At 49.3% G+C, this 15,306-nt stretch overlaps 4 protein-coding genes across 4 annotated transcripts; 1 reads left to right on the top strand and 3 right to left on the bottom strand.

Moving 5' to 3' along the window:
- Window positions 1-725: 725 nt before the first annotated feature.
- On the bottom strand, window positions 726-3,027 carry ONS95_014160 (uncharacterized protein). Its single transcript, XM_058507814.1, has 2 exons — window positions 1,924-3,027; window positions 726-1,848 (listed from the first exon to the last, which is right to left on the bottom strand). The coding sequence occupies exons 1-2, from the start codon at window positions 2,724-2,726 to the stop codon at window positions 1,545-1,547; spliced, it is 1,107 nt and encodes a 368-aa protein (XP_058356985.1). The 5' UTR covers window positions 2,727-3,027; the 3' UTR covers window positions 726-1,544.
- A 2,111-nt stretch (window positions 3,028-5,138) lies between these two features.
- ONS95_014161 (uncharacterized protein) lies at window positions 5,139-10,860 on the top strand (the record flags this gene model as incomplete). Its single annotated transcript, XM_058507815.1, has 4 exons — window positions 5,139-6,603; window positions 6,655-7,240; window positions 7,306-7,898; window positions 7,948-10,860. The coding sequence occupies exons 2-4, from the start codon at window positions 7,036-7,038 to the stop codon at window positions 10,858-10,860; spliced, it is 3,711 nt and encodes a 1,236-aa protein (XP_058356986.1). The 5' UTR covers window positions 5,139-6,603; window positions 6,655-7,035.
- Window positions 10,861-11,869: 1,009 nt separating this feature from the next.
- ONS95_014162 (uncharacterized protein) lies at window positions 11,870-13,078 on the bottom strand. The gene is made up of 2 exons (XM_058507816.1): window positions 12,904-13,078; window positions 11,870-12,801 (listed from the first exon to the last, which is right to left on the bottom strand). The coding sequence occupies exons 1-2, from the start codon at window positions 13,002-13,004 to the stop codon at window positions 12,102-12,104; spliced, it is 801 nt and encodes a 266-aa protein (XP_058356987.1). The 5' UTR covers window positions 13,005-13,078; the 3' UTR covers window positions 11,870-12,101.
- Window positions 13,079-13,621: 543 nt separating this feature from the next.
- Window positions 13,622-14,282, bottom strand: ONS95_014163 (uncharacterized protein). Its single transcript, XM_058507817.1, has 3 exons — window positions 14,041-14,282; window positions 13,835-13,954; window positions 13,622-13,777 (listed from the first exon to the last, which is right to left on the bottom strand). The coding sequence occupies exons 1-3, from the start codon at window positions 14,189-14,191 to the stop codon at window positions 13,758-13,760; spliced, it is 291 nt and encodes a 96-aa protein (XP_058356988.1). The 5' UTR covers window positions 14,192-14,282; the 3' UTR covers window positions 13,622-13,757.
- Between the last annotated feature and the right edge of the window lie 1,024 nt (window positions 14,283-15,306).

Genomic DNA, 15,306 nt, shown 5'->3' on the forward strand with positions numbered 1-15,306 from the left:
TGCCCAACATGTCCATTTATCCTTCTATGTCCCTTGTGTTTCCCGTCGTGTCCTATCAACGCATGGAGAACAGTGCATGCGCACCCACAGCTGGCTCATTTGCTGTCCAAACACACATATGAGAGCCTAGATCTGAGCGCACCCAGAATCGCCTCCTCCGGCCCTCCGGCTCAACAGTCCAAGCTCTCGAAGGTCAAAATTAAAGTAGACTAATGTAAAGTAGATCAACTTAAAGTTTCAAAGTCTCAAAGTCTCAAAGTCTCAGAGTCTCAGAGTCTCCGGACTTCCGGATCTAGATCTGAGCTAAACAGATCCACGAAGCTTATCTCACCTCTGAAGTAAGTTATCAATGTAAGCCAGCGTGCCAGCCCAAAACATCAACAACCAATAAGAAATGCGAAATGCGAAATGACCCAACTAAATCTACTCCAGCTTCTGCTTACCTCCATACAGATCAATAATTCAATTCAAGTGCACGTAGGTACCGGACCCAATTCCACATAATTATACGAAGCATCCTATCCCCCAATAGCCAAATATTTGGGGGAGCAGGAAACGAGAGGCGCACTGCGGCTAGGAGGTGCAAAAAAGGGATGGGAACTGCCCCCCCCTCCCCCCTCCCAAAAAAAAATAAGCTTTCCTGCCCAGAAAAAGGGGTGTGGACACCTAACCCGATTAGCTCACTATGTCGCACCGCACCACACACACCCTAGGTATGCAGCATGGCAATATACAGTACACGGAATTGATTCAGAACCCTCCTTGCTCTTGCTCGGACTCTTCCTCCTGTCTTTCTTCATCGCTCGTATCGTGTGGAATCTTACTTACTTGTTGTCTATATATACGAAGAAGGAATTCGATATTGTGAGAATCCGCTTTTTGTTCTTTGTCGTGCATGCTTGGTTGTTCGATTTCCAGATGATGGATGGATTCGGTTTCTCGGTACCGAAAAGCAGGCAGGGCAGGCAGGCAATCTGCAGCGAACGGATACTTCGGGGTGGGTTGGGGTTGCGCTGCGTTGGGTTAGGATTTCTGAAACAGTAGTAGTACAGTGCGAGGCAGGGCAGGGGTGTTTATTTGCCGGGGGGAAAAAAATGGGATGATTGGGATTTATTTTTATTGATTGGTTTGAAACTCGATGGGAGGTTAAGATCAGGCCATGACGCGGTATTGGGGTTCATGGGTATCTGTTTCGCGTTGGGAATTCGATGAACTGGTGGCGTCAAGTTGTGTGGCGAAGGAGTTGAGGGAGAGCTGAAGGGCTGATTAATGAATTGATGGATGAGGCTGTGTTTGTCACATGGACAGATTGAACAAACGTGGATTACCCAAACATGAACTGGGCGTGATAGAATGGATAAGCTTCATGCAGTGGGAGAAAGTATAGTATGATGCTCAAACATGGCAAGCATAATTCAAGAATTAGAACTGCGGTGGAAATAGTTTGTTTGGTATTAATAAGTATCCGACCGCTAAATAACAAAGTTCCTCCTTCTATCAACTACTGAAAATGTACAACTCCCACCCTAGGTGATAAAGACCGCCTAGTAGTTGTACTTGTAGCAGAAGGGAACACCAGCGATGACAGTTCCTCCTAGCGTGTTGATGATATCCCGGACCCTGACATCGGGACGGATGCCGCCCACCGACACCACGGTGTCCAATGTGAGGGGCTTTCCTTGTGCGTCGTTGCCGTTGAGGGTCTGGTAACGAGCGGGGTCGGCGGCTTGCCAGACGCGGTAGCTGTGGTCGATGAACAGGTGATGCATAAAGAATGTAGGATCGCTGACACTGGCATAAACATCAGACATAACTCCTCCAATACCATTGTGGCCGTAAGCGTGAGGTCTATATATCGCGTTAGTTTAATTCTTCTATTTGTTCTCTGTCTTGTAGCAAGACTAAAAAGCGTGAACTGCTTACCCTCCCTCGAGACAACTTGCCATCTCGGCGAAAGTGCCACGCGACTTGCACAAGTCAACGTAGCCTTGGTTGCACTGCGACGTCAACTGCTCGTTGACAGCACGCGTCATGCAGTGGTTCTGGTTGCTGGTTCCCGGGCCAATGTGCAGGGTGATTCCTCCAAAGGCACCGCTGTTGATACACCATCCCTGACCGTTGCTCTGCGCCGGTAGCAGGTTCCCGAAGTATGGCTGCGAGAACATGTCGAGCTTGGCGAAGTTTCCAGCATCCTTTGACTCGTCCCACCATGGGAATGCGCGGTTGAAGCCGCACTCTGCGCGCAACACTTGCTCGAATGTCCACACAAAGTATCTGTGCCAGATGAGGAACTTGGCGTTGCCGTGGATATTAGGGGTCCACATCTGATGCAGGCGGACGAAATCCTCGTATCTGTTGGCAGCTGGGGGGAAGTTCCCAGACGGGGGCTTGTTCATCAGACATCTGATAGATTGGACCAGAGCAAGACGATCTGATTGGGAGTATTGGCGCCATTCGAATCTCATGCCTGGGGAAGCGCTACACGATGCTGCTGAAGCACTTTGTGGAATTGCTGCTCCTTGGGAAAGCAAATCGGCCATCGACACACGGGTGACGTTCAGGTTCTTGCCCTCCAAATCCTTTCCTGCCTTGGCATCTTCAAAAGACAGCATCTTCGGCGCAGGGAACGCGGAAGCTGGTAGGGCAGGGGCATCTCTGTTTTGGAGAACCGAGCCCGTGACGACGGAGGCCGCCGAGGCGACCAGCAAAAGAAGACCGGAACGCATAATGGGCGAGGGGAGGAATTATATATTAAATAAGTCGATATATAGATAAAGAGATGTTGTTGAGCGAGTGTGTGAGAGGATGCAAGATGCAAGAAACCTACTCAAAAAAGGTCCTTCGAGAAAAGCCGGGGGCGGGCTCTGTATTTGAAGGTGATGGCTGGTGCTGGGTGCTGGGTACAGGCTGGGAACGACAGCAGACCCGCTGCCAGCCCTAACCTAACGCAAAAGCAAAGCAACGTTAAAGTGACGCCGCAGACACCGCCGCCAGGCCGCCAGGCTCCAGCCCATGCCGTCCGATCTCACCACTTGGGGAAGTTGATGATTCTGTTTTGGTGGGGATCAAATCTCCCATTTCAGGGGGTTTGGGCCGGCGCTGGCGGCCTTACCGAAAGCTGATTCGCCTGCGCAGCCACGGGCCCACGGCGCATTTAAATACGAACTTTGCCTGCGCGCCCGGCATAAGGGCGTCCCCGTTTCTCGTACTGGGGCCGTCCCTCGTGCTGATCATGACAGTACTGTACTGCAGCTACTCTCCTCCCCCCCTAAACATACGTTACGGAGTAAACCTCATGAAAACTGGGCCTTGTGTGGGTAGCTAGCTAGGGTGTTAATCCAATGATTCTGCTGATTCCTAGCCTTAAGCAGGGCTTTAAGTGTATCTTGAACCTTCTAAAGCTACCCTTGCCTTGACCGTTGACCAGAATCTGGCTCGTGCTTTGAGCCTATCAGGGGAGGTAACCACTTAGAAAAGGCCTACCAGGACTTCAGCCCACAAAAGTCCACGTTTAACGTCTATTTAGGGGGGGGGAGTAGCATGTCCATATTTAGACTTAGACGTCCTTGCTGTTGACTCGGTGTGAGGTGATGTTGACCCTGCGAGCCTGCTGCTGTCCTCCCTGTCTGGCCTGTTGTCCCACGGCAATGCGGAACAGCAGCGTGGCTGGAGAAGTTGCGATTGACATCCAAAACAACCAATGCGATGCTGCTAATTGCTTAGAGAGATTCAATAGAGGGGTGTTCTCAGGCGCCATTCCTATTTCCACTCGACGCCCCCTTTTCAGCTCGCAGACTTTGCTGGCTCGCCTAGGCTGGGCATCGGTTCTGCCCGTTTGGGCGGTGTGAAACATGTCACTTCGCTTCAACGAAGGGGCAGCTTCAGCTTCTGGAAGCGGATGTGCAACTTGCGACACAGACACCGTCGACAACGGCACTCTGGCAAAACTTCGCTAGGATCCACTGTTGACTCGAAATATTGGTGCATCGCAATGCTGCGAATGCGAACAATAATAATGTGAAGAACAGCGTCATAGGATCTTCCTCAGTTCAGTTCTGTGACACATCAACCATGTCAGAGCCGAGGCGACTAAGATCCTTGACCGTAGCACTTCTAGCCTTGGCCCAGTCAGGTACGAGCTGGGAGCTGCTTGGTAACTGGAGCTGTTCTCGTGTATGCGGATAAGATCATGTGAGCTGTCCGAACGGTCCAATATGACCTCACCTCAGCCCGTAATTGATCCTTCGAATCGACGATTCCATGCGACAACTTTGTCTACTCGGTCTTCCGGAACGAAAAGCAGGATTGCATACTGTAGGTAACGGACTATTGGCTGTGAAAGTGTTGTGTGACGTTGGTGACGATGCATTGCAGTTGAACTAATAGACTTTGAGGATGGAGAACTCAATATTGGCTGTCATGCAGGAAATCCTCCCTGGAAACAGGAAGAAGCATTTTTGATGGCAGATCCTCCGAAGAGGCGGGGTACAGACTGATCGACTGCAAACCAAATGCCGGGAAACTCACCACTCGGCAGAGTCGAATAACGGTACTTGCGCTTTGAGAATGTCGCCATCTGGACTTTGGGAGAATTGTTATGATCGTGAAGAGTTGATGTTTTGATGAGGAAGAGGGAAAGGAATTTGACGGGGACGTGATGTCTCGCTTATCTTATCTTAGCGTGGAATTCCACTTTCTCTCAGCGACGCTTCCAGTCTGGGAATGTGCTGCGAAGCGAGCGACAAACGCAGCAACATCAAACAAAATATCTGTGATGGGGCTGCTTTCCTCTACTTCAATCCTGTATTAACTCGAGCTAGCGCATAATCTGTTGTCTTCATTTTTCTATCCTTCAATATTCTTTTGAATTTTGTATCACGTCTATAGGGTAAGTACAAAACATATAGAGCCCTTATAATTATAGTGGAGTATAGAGATCATAAGAGTACTAATATCAATACATCATTTATTATTAGAAGAGTTCAGACGAACGAGGATTATTATTGTGCTTATATCTCATATCTCATATCTCATATCTGAACTGTCAAAGTCATGACTTAGTCAGCCGCTTAAAATGCCTATCTGGCGGGAACCATCCGCCCTACCTAATCAGGGGCTGCAAACGCTTCGCTTTGATACTTCACTACTACCTCCCTTCATTCCTCTTTCGACCTTCACTTGACAGGGTGAAGGTAACATCGCCACAATAGCCTCTCAAGCACAAACCCCTATCGGCATATAAAGCTACTTCTTTAATACAGCGACTAGCAACATTCCATAGAGTACACTATCTATCTGTTACAGTGTAAGCCTCGCTTATTCACAGCTGCAGATCTATAAGAAGTCAGAACCCTCCCCTCTCTCTCGCAGCAACACTGGTCACACGGAGTTTCTCCCCGTAGCTCCACATAGTAATTGCCTTGCGAGGAAGTCGTGACCTGTACTACCATGCTCATGCAGGCTGGGTAAGTACTTTGTAACGTCCCACAAGATGCCGCCGAGAGTTTGCTGCTTTTCAGAGGCTTCTCTGCGTCAGGACCACACCCTGGCTGAGCACCCCCATCACTTCGCAAGATCCTGGCCTTCCTGATCTTCATCAAAGCCTCCTGTAGATGACCTCGAACCTCTCGCTACCAAGATTTTACATCAGACTATACGGGGGACATGCCGGTTCATGACTGCTGCTAAGTTGCAAAATGTCGTGGACTATGCATCATATCTGACAAGCGGGATGGAGACCCATACCTGACAGTAAACGGTCAAACACGGCAAGACATACGAGACTAGAGTCCATCATTCAGTAACATTTTACTGATATAGCAACTTTTGATGGCAGAGAAAGGCAAGTTGCAGCACCCGTGCTACCCAAATTCTGGTATCTTCGTTCAATTCATCCAATGTTCGGCCTGAAACGCACTTGAACCTTCGGGAGTTCAACCGTTTCTGGAGAACCTGGCCCCATGATGGACTCCTACTCGTTACTCCCACCCACACCAGAGTCTCTGCGTCTCTCGCACGGACGTGTGGCGTATACTTGATCCGACTGGCTTCGCGGGAATCGACTTGAACACTTGTTTCTGAGCAACTCTATGCACTGATAATCATACCGATTCATACTTCTGTCCAAACTGCCACTTCTGCTTGTCATCATGGGAAACCGCAACGATATAGGAAGACTTCCTTGCCTTGCATGAACAGCCGTTTGTTTTTACTCTCAGCCTTCCAGTTCAGGCAAGAAAACTTCACCCTGATCTCCCAATGTAGATGAGAAGAGAATTCCGGCTGTCGGGTGATGCGCATGATCGCCGCAGGGAGGGATACCCGACCGTCATCTTTCCCGTAGCAACAACTGGAGGTCCATGTCCAGCTGCACACCGGCATATCTCTGCATGAGATCAATGCACTCTCAGAGGACCTCTTCCAACTGGCCTGTCAGGCACAATGGAACCTGCCCGGACCATGGCACCTACCGGCAACCTGCTTGCTACTTACGCTGCAATGGGCCGAGGGCACCAGATAACTATGAGATGGCACCCACAAATATAGGCTCTACATGTCTATGTTAAAGTAGACGACACATTCTTCAACAGAAGATTTCTGATGGTATGTAATTATTATACGTGATATTTTGGAGTCTGACTAACAGCTATGCAGTGATTACTACTGATTTTCTGTTGTTTGTTGTTAACAACATTGTTTTGAGGGCTTCACGCGCGAAGAATATCAGAGTTACTGCAAGGGTCAAGAGGGAGAGAGACACATCAAAAGAGAGATAACACTGGACTCCAAGCCTCTGTCTCTGCAAGACGCTGTTATCTCTATCTATATATGAAGCGAGCTTCTTTGAGATAGTACGGACTCGGAAAGGTCAGGCCAGACTGATTGTGAGAAGGAAAGACTACTGGACTGTAGAAGGCTGCATAGCTGAACAGCTAGAAATCATACACGCAAGGCAATGGTGTTGTCGGTGTCGGCAAAATATTCTTTGAGGTGGCCTGGGTCTAACCTAATTCGAAGTTCTGCCGGATTCTCAGAATGTCGATTTCAGGTTCGCCTTCCACAACGCGATCGTCTGCTCGAACGCCAACGTCACCGACGTCTTCAACCTCCATAACTTCCTCCGCAACATCAACTTCAACTGATCGAAGTTTTGACACGCTGCCATGGATTTTGCATCACATTCTTGAACCACAAACAACTTGCGAGCTACCAATTAGCATAATGTTTTCTATTAACTCTGGTATGTGTGTCCTGCGGGGTATTGACGTCGTTACCATTGAAAAAATCGCTAACCTCGAGGTTCAGGCAAGAGCTTACCACGACTGAAGGATGTTTACTCCTGGTGGCAGCTTGATCGAGATGGAAAGCTTATTCTTGCTTTCCTCTCCTCCCAAGAGCGAATAATCCCCTCCATTGCGGACTCGACAGCTGCAGAAATCAAGAACCCACCTGGTGCTCGAGCTGAACCTGAATTCGACCCCACACACTGTCCCGATGATCGTTTCATGGACCGTGGAAATGACACCTTGCTCAAAATTGGCTTCGCGCACATTGCCGCCAATACAGAAAGGAATATTGAGTTTGAACCTCCTGGCGGGCCACGAGGACTTCCACCTCACTTCATTCGGAGATACTGTATCGAGCAAGTTTTCATTAAGGAGTTTGGGGATGTCAACTTTGACCATGCACTCACAGCTTTAGATTACATCAGGGATCTAGAGTTTACTCGTCGAGATACCCTACGTGAAACCGCCGAAAACTTTGGAATCAATGAGCGCAACTGGCGAAACGTCCTTGGTGGCAATCCAAATGCGTTAGCATGGGTGGAACAGACTCAGGGAAACGAGTTGCGGATAGAGACGTTGTACTCCAACTTGTTCATCGATCTCCGGATATGGGTATGTGCTTGATTGCAGCTGAATTAGATAGCAGTGCTAACGAATGTAGACCATGACAAGCATCTTGCTCTCGAAGCATTTCTACAAGCAAGAGGCCTTGGCTATGCTCAACACCTTGTTTCCTCCCTCTCTTCAAGAGCTACCAACCGTCAAGATCAATCCCAAGATATTGTATCAACAACGCGCAATTTTCTATAGATACATCCTTGATGTGGTCGCCAATGGACCTGCAATCATGATAGAGTTTGAAAAAAAGCTCAATCAACAAGACAATCGCCACAACTGGCTGGCAGTCAGGGGAAACATGGAGAAGTATATGGATCTAGCAGCAAAGATGATTGATCAAGCAAAGGTTGCTAACGGGATGTTGCGAGTTCGACGTGCTGAAACACTGGAATCTTCTGTATTGAACAATTCGAGAAGCTTCAGCGGCGCCAGCTTCGATAGCATCAGACCCAAGACACCAAAATCCAAGAGTAGCTTGACTGATATGCGAGCAAAGTTCGGACTGAGCAATAAGTCCAGCAGAGTATTCGGAGAGGCAAATTCTGTTTACTCAAAGTCCTTGGTCAACGTCAGCAAATCCACTCAGGAACAGCCTGATCAATCTAGGGTAAATATTACCAGCAGAAAACTCGACTCCAGTCGCAGCACATCGTCTACGTCCCAGCCAAGATTTGAGAGTCTCCTTTCATTGCGCGCTCGTGGCCTCTCCAAGCCAATGGGCTTTGTCCCTCCTCCACTTGATGAATTGGAAGCACTTCTAGGTAGAACACTTGCTCCCAAGCCCGAGGATTATGAAGCAGATCTAACGACAACTCCAAACTCAACACCGAGGGTGTCATTCGATTTCGACGCTGAACTTGGATTGAGCAACACTTATCGCCGCCCATCACTGTCGTCGGATCTTCAGACTTCTGATAGGCCCAACTCAGCAAAACCGAGTCTCCAGATCGATACTGAGGGAATCAGAAGTAAACAACAAGTTGTGTCACCGCCCATCAAGTTGGCTATGCCTTTCACCAAATTCCAGCAGCCTGAAGACATAACTCCAGCTGATCGACCACAAACTGCGGATAACTCAAGCTCAAAGCGTAGTCTTTTGAGGTCACCAGCATCTTCAAGTAGGTTGTTTTCTGCCTCGGGACCACCACCATTTGAGCCGCTGCCGCCTCTCGCCACGCTCCCGACTACGCGACGTCAGATTACCGAGCCAGCTATGATGCCCGAACCATTGAATATCAATAGACCACGTAAGCCGACTACACCAGGAACGTCAAACATGAGTTCATTTCCACCTCGCAATAACCTCAAAGATCGAGCTTCGTCGTCACAAACTCCTGCAATCAAGAGCTCACCCTCTGGCCTCAACTCAGAACCTATCGACCGTACATCCCAAGACCTTGGGGAGTCCTTCGAAATTAGAAAGTCACCCTCCAACATCTCTGCTGCGAATGCACCACGTCCTTCAACCAGCTCAGAAGTCTCATCTATCCTCACCAAGAAACCCTCTGCAGACTCTGCTACACAATCACGTCTGCCGTCAGACAACTACGAATTCTTAAATCGTCCCTACGGCGGATCTTCTCAAGAAAATAACTACCCACCTCGAGTCGTAATGAAGAAATCTAGCTTCAACGCGCTCTTCTCACGCAAGAAGAAATCTTCATCTGCCCTCAAAGATGATTTTCAAGCAGGCAACCCCCTTGGTATTTCCACCGAGCCCAATCCTCCTTCCAGCGCTATCCCTCGAGAGTCTAGTGAGACTCGACCAATTGTCCAGAAGAAATCTAGCTTTGCAACTTTCATCCATGGCGGCTCTGAGGACACTATCGAGACATCTAGTGAGGATGGCCTCCCTCCTAAGACTCCTCGCTCGGCCAGAACTGCACGTTTCTTCCAAGACGATTACTACGGCCCTGGCAATGATTTACCTGAGAATGGGAAGGATGATGAGACTCCACAACCAAAGTTGAAGCCGAAATCAAGCTTTACCTTCTCCAACCGTCTTCGTTCGTCAGGATCGCGTTCCAACATGCGCTCCGACAGCGGTGATATGGGTGACAAAGCAGAGCCCAAACTCAACAAAAAGTCTAGCTTTTCTCGTAGTGGAAGTGTTCAAACTCCCGATTCTCAAGCCAAGGTCGACCCTCAGAGTCAGCCAGAGCAGCGTAGTATCAAAAGGATGGCCTCTTTCGTCTTCGGCACCCCTTCTCTCCGCACCTCCGATTCTCAAGCCACCCTCCGTCCCGAGCGTCGTGTCATCAAGAAGAAGAGATCTAAATACACCGTCGCTGAACCCTCCCAGGCCGCACCACAAATCCCACCCCTCCGCCACCAGTCTTCCTTCATCGCTGCCGTCGGTGGACCAGTCAGACCATATACCGCTAACTCAGAAGTTAGCCTCTTCGCGCAGTTCGAGGCCGAAGACCAGGGAGTCAAGTACGGAAAGGCACCAGAGGAAGGCAGGCGCTCCGACGTCCTCGGTGTTGGCGGCCCCGTCAGACCAGCCACATCTGGCAGGCAGGAGCGGGAGGAGGAGGAGGAGGAGGAGGAGGAGGAGGAGGAGGGAGAACCTGCTGGCGAGCTCTCAACGAGCTTCAACAGCAGCAGCAGCAGCAAGAGTCCCACGAGCCCTCTTGCATACGAATTCGTCCTTTCGCTCTCTCCCTCTCCCTCTCCACCTCCCACCACCAACACCACCGACATCTCCGGATTGGCGGCTGCCGCCGCCGCTGCCGCTCCCCCACAGCAGCAGCAGCTCAAGAAGAAGAAGAGCGTGTGGGGGTTCGTCGCTAGGAAGGAGGTGTCGGCGGAGGAGGTCGCGGAGAGAGAGAGGGTCAGGGAGGAGAAGAGGAGGGTGAAGGAGGAGAGGAGGGAGAGGGAGAGGAGGGAGTTGGAGGAGGGGGTGGTGGCTGTGGCGGAGTTTTTTGTGGGTGGGGAGGGGGTGAGGAGGGGTTGAGGGGTTGAGGGGTTGAGGGGGCGATGGGTGGGAGGTACGGGGTAGGATGGGAGGGGGAGGGGGAGGGCAAGAGAGAGAGGAAGAGGAAGAGGAGGGAGGGGTTGTCTAATTTTCTTTTTTGGTTTTTTGTATGATTATGTAGGATATTAGGGTGGGGAGTTTCGGCCGCAGAAGGGGGCGGAAGAGGGGGAGGGGGAGGGATGGGTGATACCAAAACCAGGGTGTTATAGAAAGTAATGTAGTTATAATGTCTGTTTGTATCAAGTCTCTCGATCCTATAGCTCTCTTTATGATCGTGATAGGCTAGATGGTTTACGGATGGTGGATTGATGGGGTGTGGTTGAGAGGGGGAGTGAGGTAGATAGAGGGACGGTGGGTGTGGTCTGGTTGAAGTATGATGTGGCTTGTTTCCGTAAGATGCATGGGGGTGGTGGAGTAGGAGGTGGTGATCCGAGGAGGTCGGGTTTGAATACGGAATACGGGCAACAGATATCGGTTGTTGGATTGTTCGCTGGGTCTCGCATGGTAGTTCTGGGATGAGTTACTAAGTGATTTGAGTGACCATGAACACACACGCTGAAAAGGTTCTTAGCAATTCTTTTGTAGTTGGATAAGTAAGGTGATGGGAGACAGGTTGGTCATACATATCCTTGTGAAATGCTGACCTAGGGTGGGCTGGGGAATGATGAGTATTGAGGATGTCTTAACGAGCGTAGGATGCTGTTGAAAATAGTCGGTATTGAGATATACCAGAGGGGCAAAGCATCTGTAAATATATCGAGAATCTGCTTGCTTGCTTGGTTCTATCCTTTGAGTCTCGACTCGAGATTGATGCGGAAGTAAAGCATTGAACCACAAAGCTTTGTTGTTGGATTAAGTGGGCCTATCAATAGATGGTGTTGGTAGGTTGGTGAGAAGACAGCCACTCGCGTTCGTGGAAAACCCATCATAGCAAGAAGGCACACTCTGCAGTACTCGATTGCCAGAAGCAACGTGTAGATTGGAATGAGTTGAAGCTGAATGGGTATTTAATGTGAATGCTATGAGATTTATAGAGGAAATACAGAATAGTGCAGAGAAGCATCACAGATAGGTCCTGCTGAGAGTTGTTGTCGCCTGTATAGATTACGGGGAGCAAGAAAAAGAGAACCGCGGGTACCAAACTTGGCCTTCTTCCGACTCCAAAATCCTTCTAGCAGCAAAGTCTTAGCAGAGTAGAGCAAATCTCTATCCATTCCACCTCACAACATAATCCACCCCACAACCATTCCCACCACTCCCACCAACCACCTCACACCCAATCTCCCCTCTCCCATCCCCAACCCAGCTCCCAAGAACGCCCACTGATCACACTTCCTCCCCGTCCCATCCTCCTGAATTGAAAAACTCAGTATCCCCTTCTCCACAACCCTACAATCCCCACTCTCATCCGTCTGACAGCTCTTCAAATACCACGGATGCGCCTCATACGGATCGTTCCCTCCATTCTCGCTACTCACCTGCTGGCAGTCCGGCAGCGAATACACGTTGATTCTACGACCTGACGCCTTGCCTGGGATGGCTTGCTCGCTGGTGAGGTTGCTGAGGGAGATTTGTACCGTGGTGTAGTTGTTGGATGGGGAGTAGAAGGTGGGTGGGGTGAGGATCGTGTAGTTTGCGCCGAGGACGAGGGTTTGTCCGGGGTAGGGGGTTATGTTGGAGGCGCCTTGGCCGGGTTGATAGCCGTTGATGGGGATGAAAACTGAGGTGAGTGGTTGCGAGCCGTTGGGTGGGGAGAAGATGCTGGAGAGGTTGAAGCAGGTGTAGGTGTAGGGGGTTGAGGCTGTGGTTAGGGTGAGGGCGGATGATTGGGGGTTGTCGGCCGAGGGACAGGTGGGGTTGGAGGATTTGGATGTGTTGTTGACGGTACTGCTGGGGAAGAAGGTGATGGTGAGATTTCCGCTGTGAGAGAGGGTCAGTGAATGCTCAAGTTTTTTCGTCTTAGTATTGTTCTTGAAATTTGTCACAGTGTGACCGGATGGAGGAGCTTGCTTAGAAACTTACTCAGCTGCGTAAGCCAGACTTGGAAGAAGCAAAGAGCATAAAGCGACGAGTGCGGATTTCATCTTGAATGTGTGCCAAGATGGCATATCCAGTACATTCATTCGGCTGTGTTTTTCAAATTCGGTCGAGGTTGAAATTTCTTTGTTGACTTTCACTGCGGGAATTGAAGTTGAGGTTTAAAATGGAAACGGGAATCGAAAATATACCGAGGAACAAGAGCGCCTCGTGAAATTACGTAGTGGACATTGCTAAGCGAATTATGCTCATTTACGGCCATTTGGGTAATACTACTCTGCGATGCAGAATGACGCAGATCAGTGCCAAAGAGGCGAAGCGAGGCAAGTTGTGACAGAAGCTGAACAGCCCCTTCCCGGCACTTGAAGATCTTAGCTTCGCTCGTATGTCAACAAACCCGGTAAAAGGGCCATAAGAGAACTAAGATCTTACTTAGTAGGTAGATTTGACTTTGCTGTGCCGCATAATTCTCATCCCGTGGTTGTTCATGTCTACTTGGGGGGAGACTACGCTTATTTGGGAAGGTTTCATCGTCGGTTGGAAATGTTGATACGATCAGCCGGTGGAATGGAGTAGGGATCAGCAGCTTGGCATTTAAGCTTAATTATAGAACTCCCCTTCCGAGATAGCTTGTACGAGCTTGACATGGTCCAATCAAGCCAGAATCTCAAATTTGACAATGGCATTATTCAATTGACAAAACTGCATTTCGATTCTCCCCAGCTACAGCTACCTACAACTTAGATTCAAAACAAAAACCCTAACTACTGATAACAAGTCCGCACGCAGAATCTGATCCCGACTCCCGAGTTCCATCCTCTGACTACGTCTCTACCCGCTTAGTCGATCGTTCCCTTCGCTATATATAGTGTCAGTAAAGTGTCCTTTTCAGACTCCAAGGTCCCGCAGTACTTACATCTGCACTGGAAAATGGGAGCTGGATGCCCAACGTTGATACAAAGACCCTTGCAAATGCCACCCTTATTGTCACCATCAGCGTTCTCCTTCAAGAAGCAGTGATCTTGACAGTCCGCAGCTGGAATTGGACATGTATTGTCAGTACTTTCAGGTTTCTATGATGAGTGTTTGAGTTGTCGGGTAGGGAGGTGCTTTTCAACGAACCTGTATCGTAAGCCTCGTTGACTGGATCTCCGCCTCCATCTTGACATGGTGGGACGTCGTTTTGACGGACTTGGAGGGGCGAGACGGGTGTTGCGAGGGCGGAAATGCAGCCGAGTCCCACAAGGGAGAGGAGGACGAGTTGGAAACGCATGTTGATGGGAGTTGGTTGGAATATGGAGATGTTTTGATTTGATGTGCAGGATAAAGAGACTTCTGTCTTGCTGTGGAATGGAGAGTATATGGTGCTGAGCTGATCTGCTGCTCTTCCTGCAAATCCTGTGGGTCTTTATATACACTTCCAACTTCCATCTTCTCATCGGACCGCCGAGTCCATGACGAAAGACAAGCCGGCGCAGCACTTCATGTCACTCTCATCGACTGCATTCGGCTCTATCCTGTCCTGAATTTCTAAAAGGAGTGGCAAGGTGTCAGAAGTGAGAATCTCAGTCATCGTCGTCATTGATCTCCGAGTCTCTTTCCAATGATAGGATGCCATTGCCTTTACCGGACTTGCAATGCGAGTAAAGGAATCAAAGATCTTCGATCAGTTACAATATCTAGATCACAGTGACATTTTCACGGTCCTTTCACGGTGCTTGGAAATGCAGAATTGAGGCGTAGTATATTTCTCCCTGTGATGGAGAGATCGAAGTTCTGAACTTTGAAGATGGACTAGTAACCTTTGAAACAAGAATTGAAGGCTTGGGCTCTAGACCTGTAGACACCATGGAACCGTAAGATTTTGGGACAACGGATGTCCTGTCTAGGAGGGAATAACATGTAGGTATCTTCGAGATGGACAAGTGCAGTAAAGTGACATTCCTATTGCGGCTACACGAAACTACAGAACATGGCACCTTTCGCCCCCGCAACGCCACTGATGCAATCATAAGTTCTCAAGATGTAGTATGGAGCATGAATACTGAACTAAAAGCGTCTCTACTTGCGAACACGAGCCTGATAGTGCGGCACAGATGATTTCCCTGGGTAAATCTTCCGAACTAGTTGATTGTATACAACGGTTTTCATAGGAGGCTACTGTGGGATGAACGTCGAGGACATGAGTTGAAAAAGGTGCCTGTAGATCAGCACCAATGGGGAGCTCTAGCTAGGAAGCCACACACGAAGAAGAACGGCAATACCATCTTTCTGTTATTGCTCTTTCGTCAAAGACTGTTTGCTGTCTCATTTTCCTAAGAAACTAATGACCAGGTTAGCTCTTAACTGGTATCTATTACTCTGTAAGTACCGAGGCAAGTCAATCCA

The sequence above is a fragment of the Cadophora gregata genome (assembly GCF_030347475.1).
Source record: "Cadophora gregata isolate MNR1 chromosome Unknown scaffold_8, whole genome shotgun sequence".
Classification (NCBI taxonomy): domain Eukaryota; kingdom Fungi; phylum Ascomycota; class Leotiomycetes; order Helotiales; family Ploettnerulaceae; genus Cadophora; species Cadophora gregata.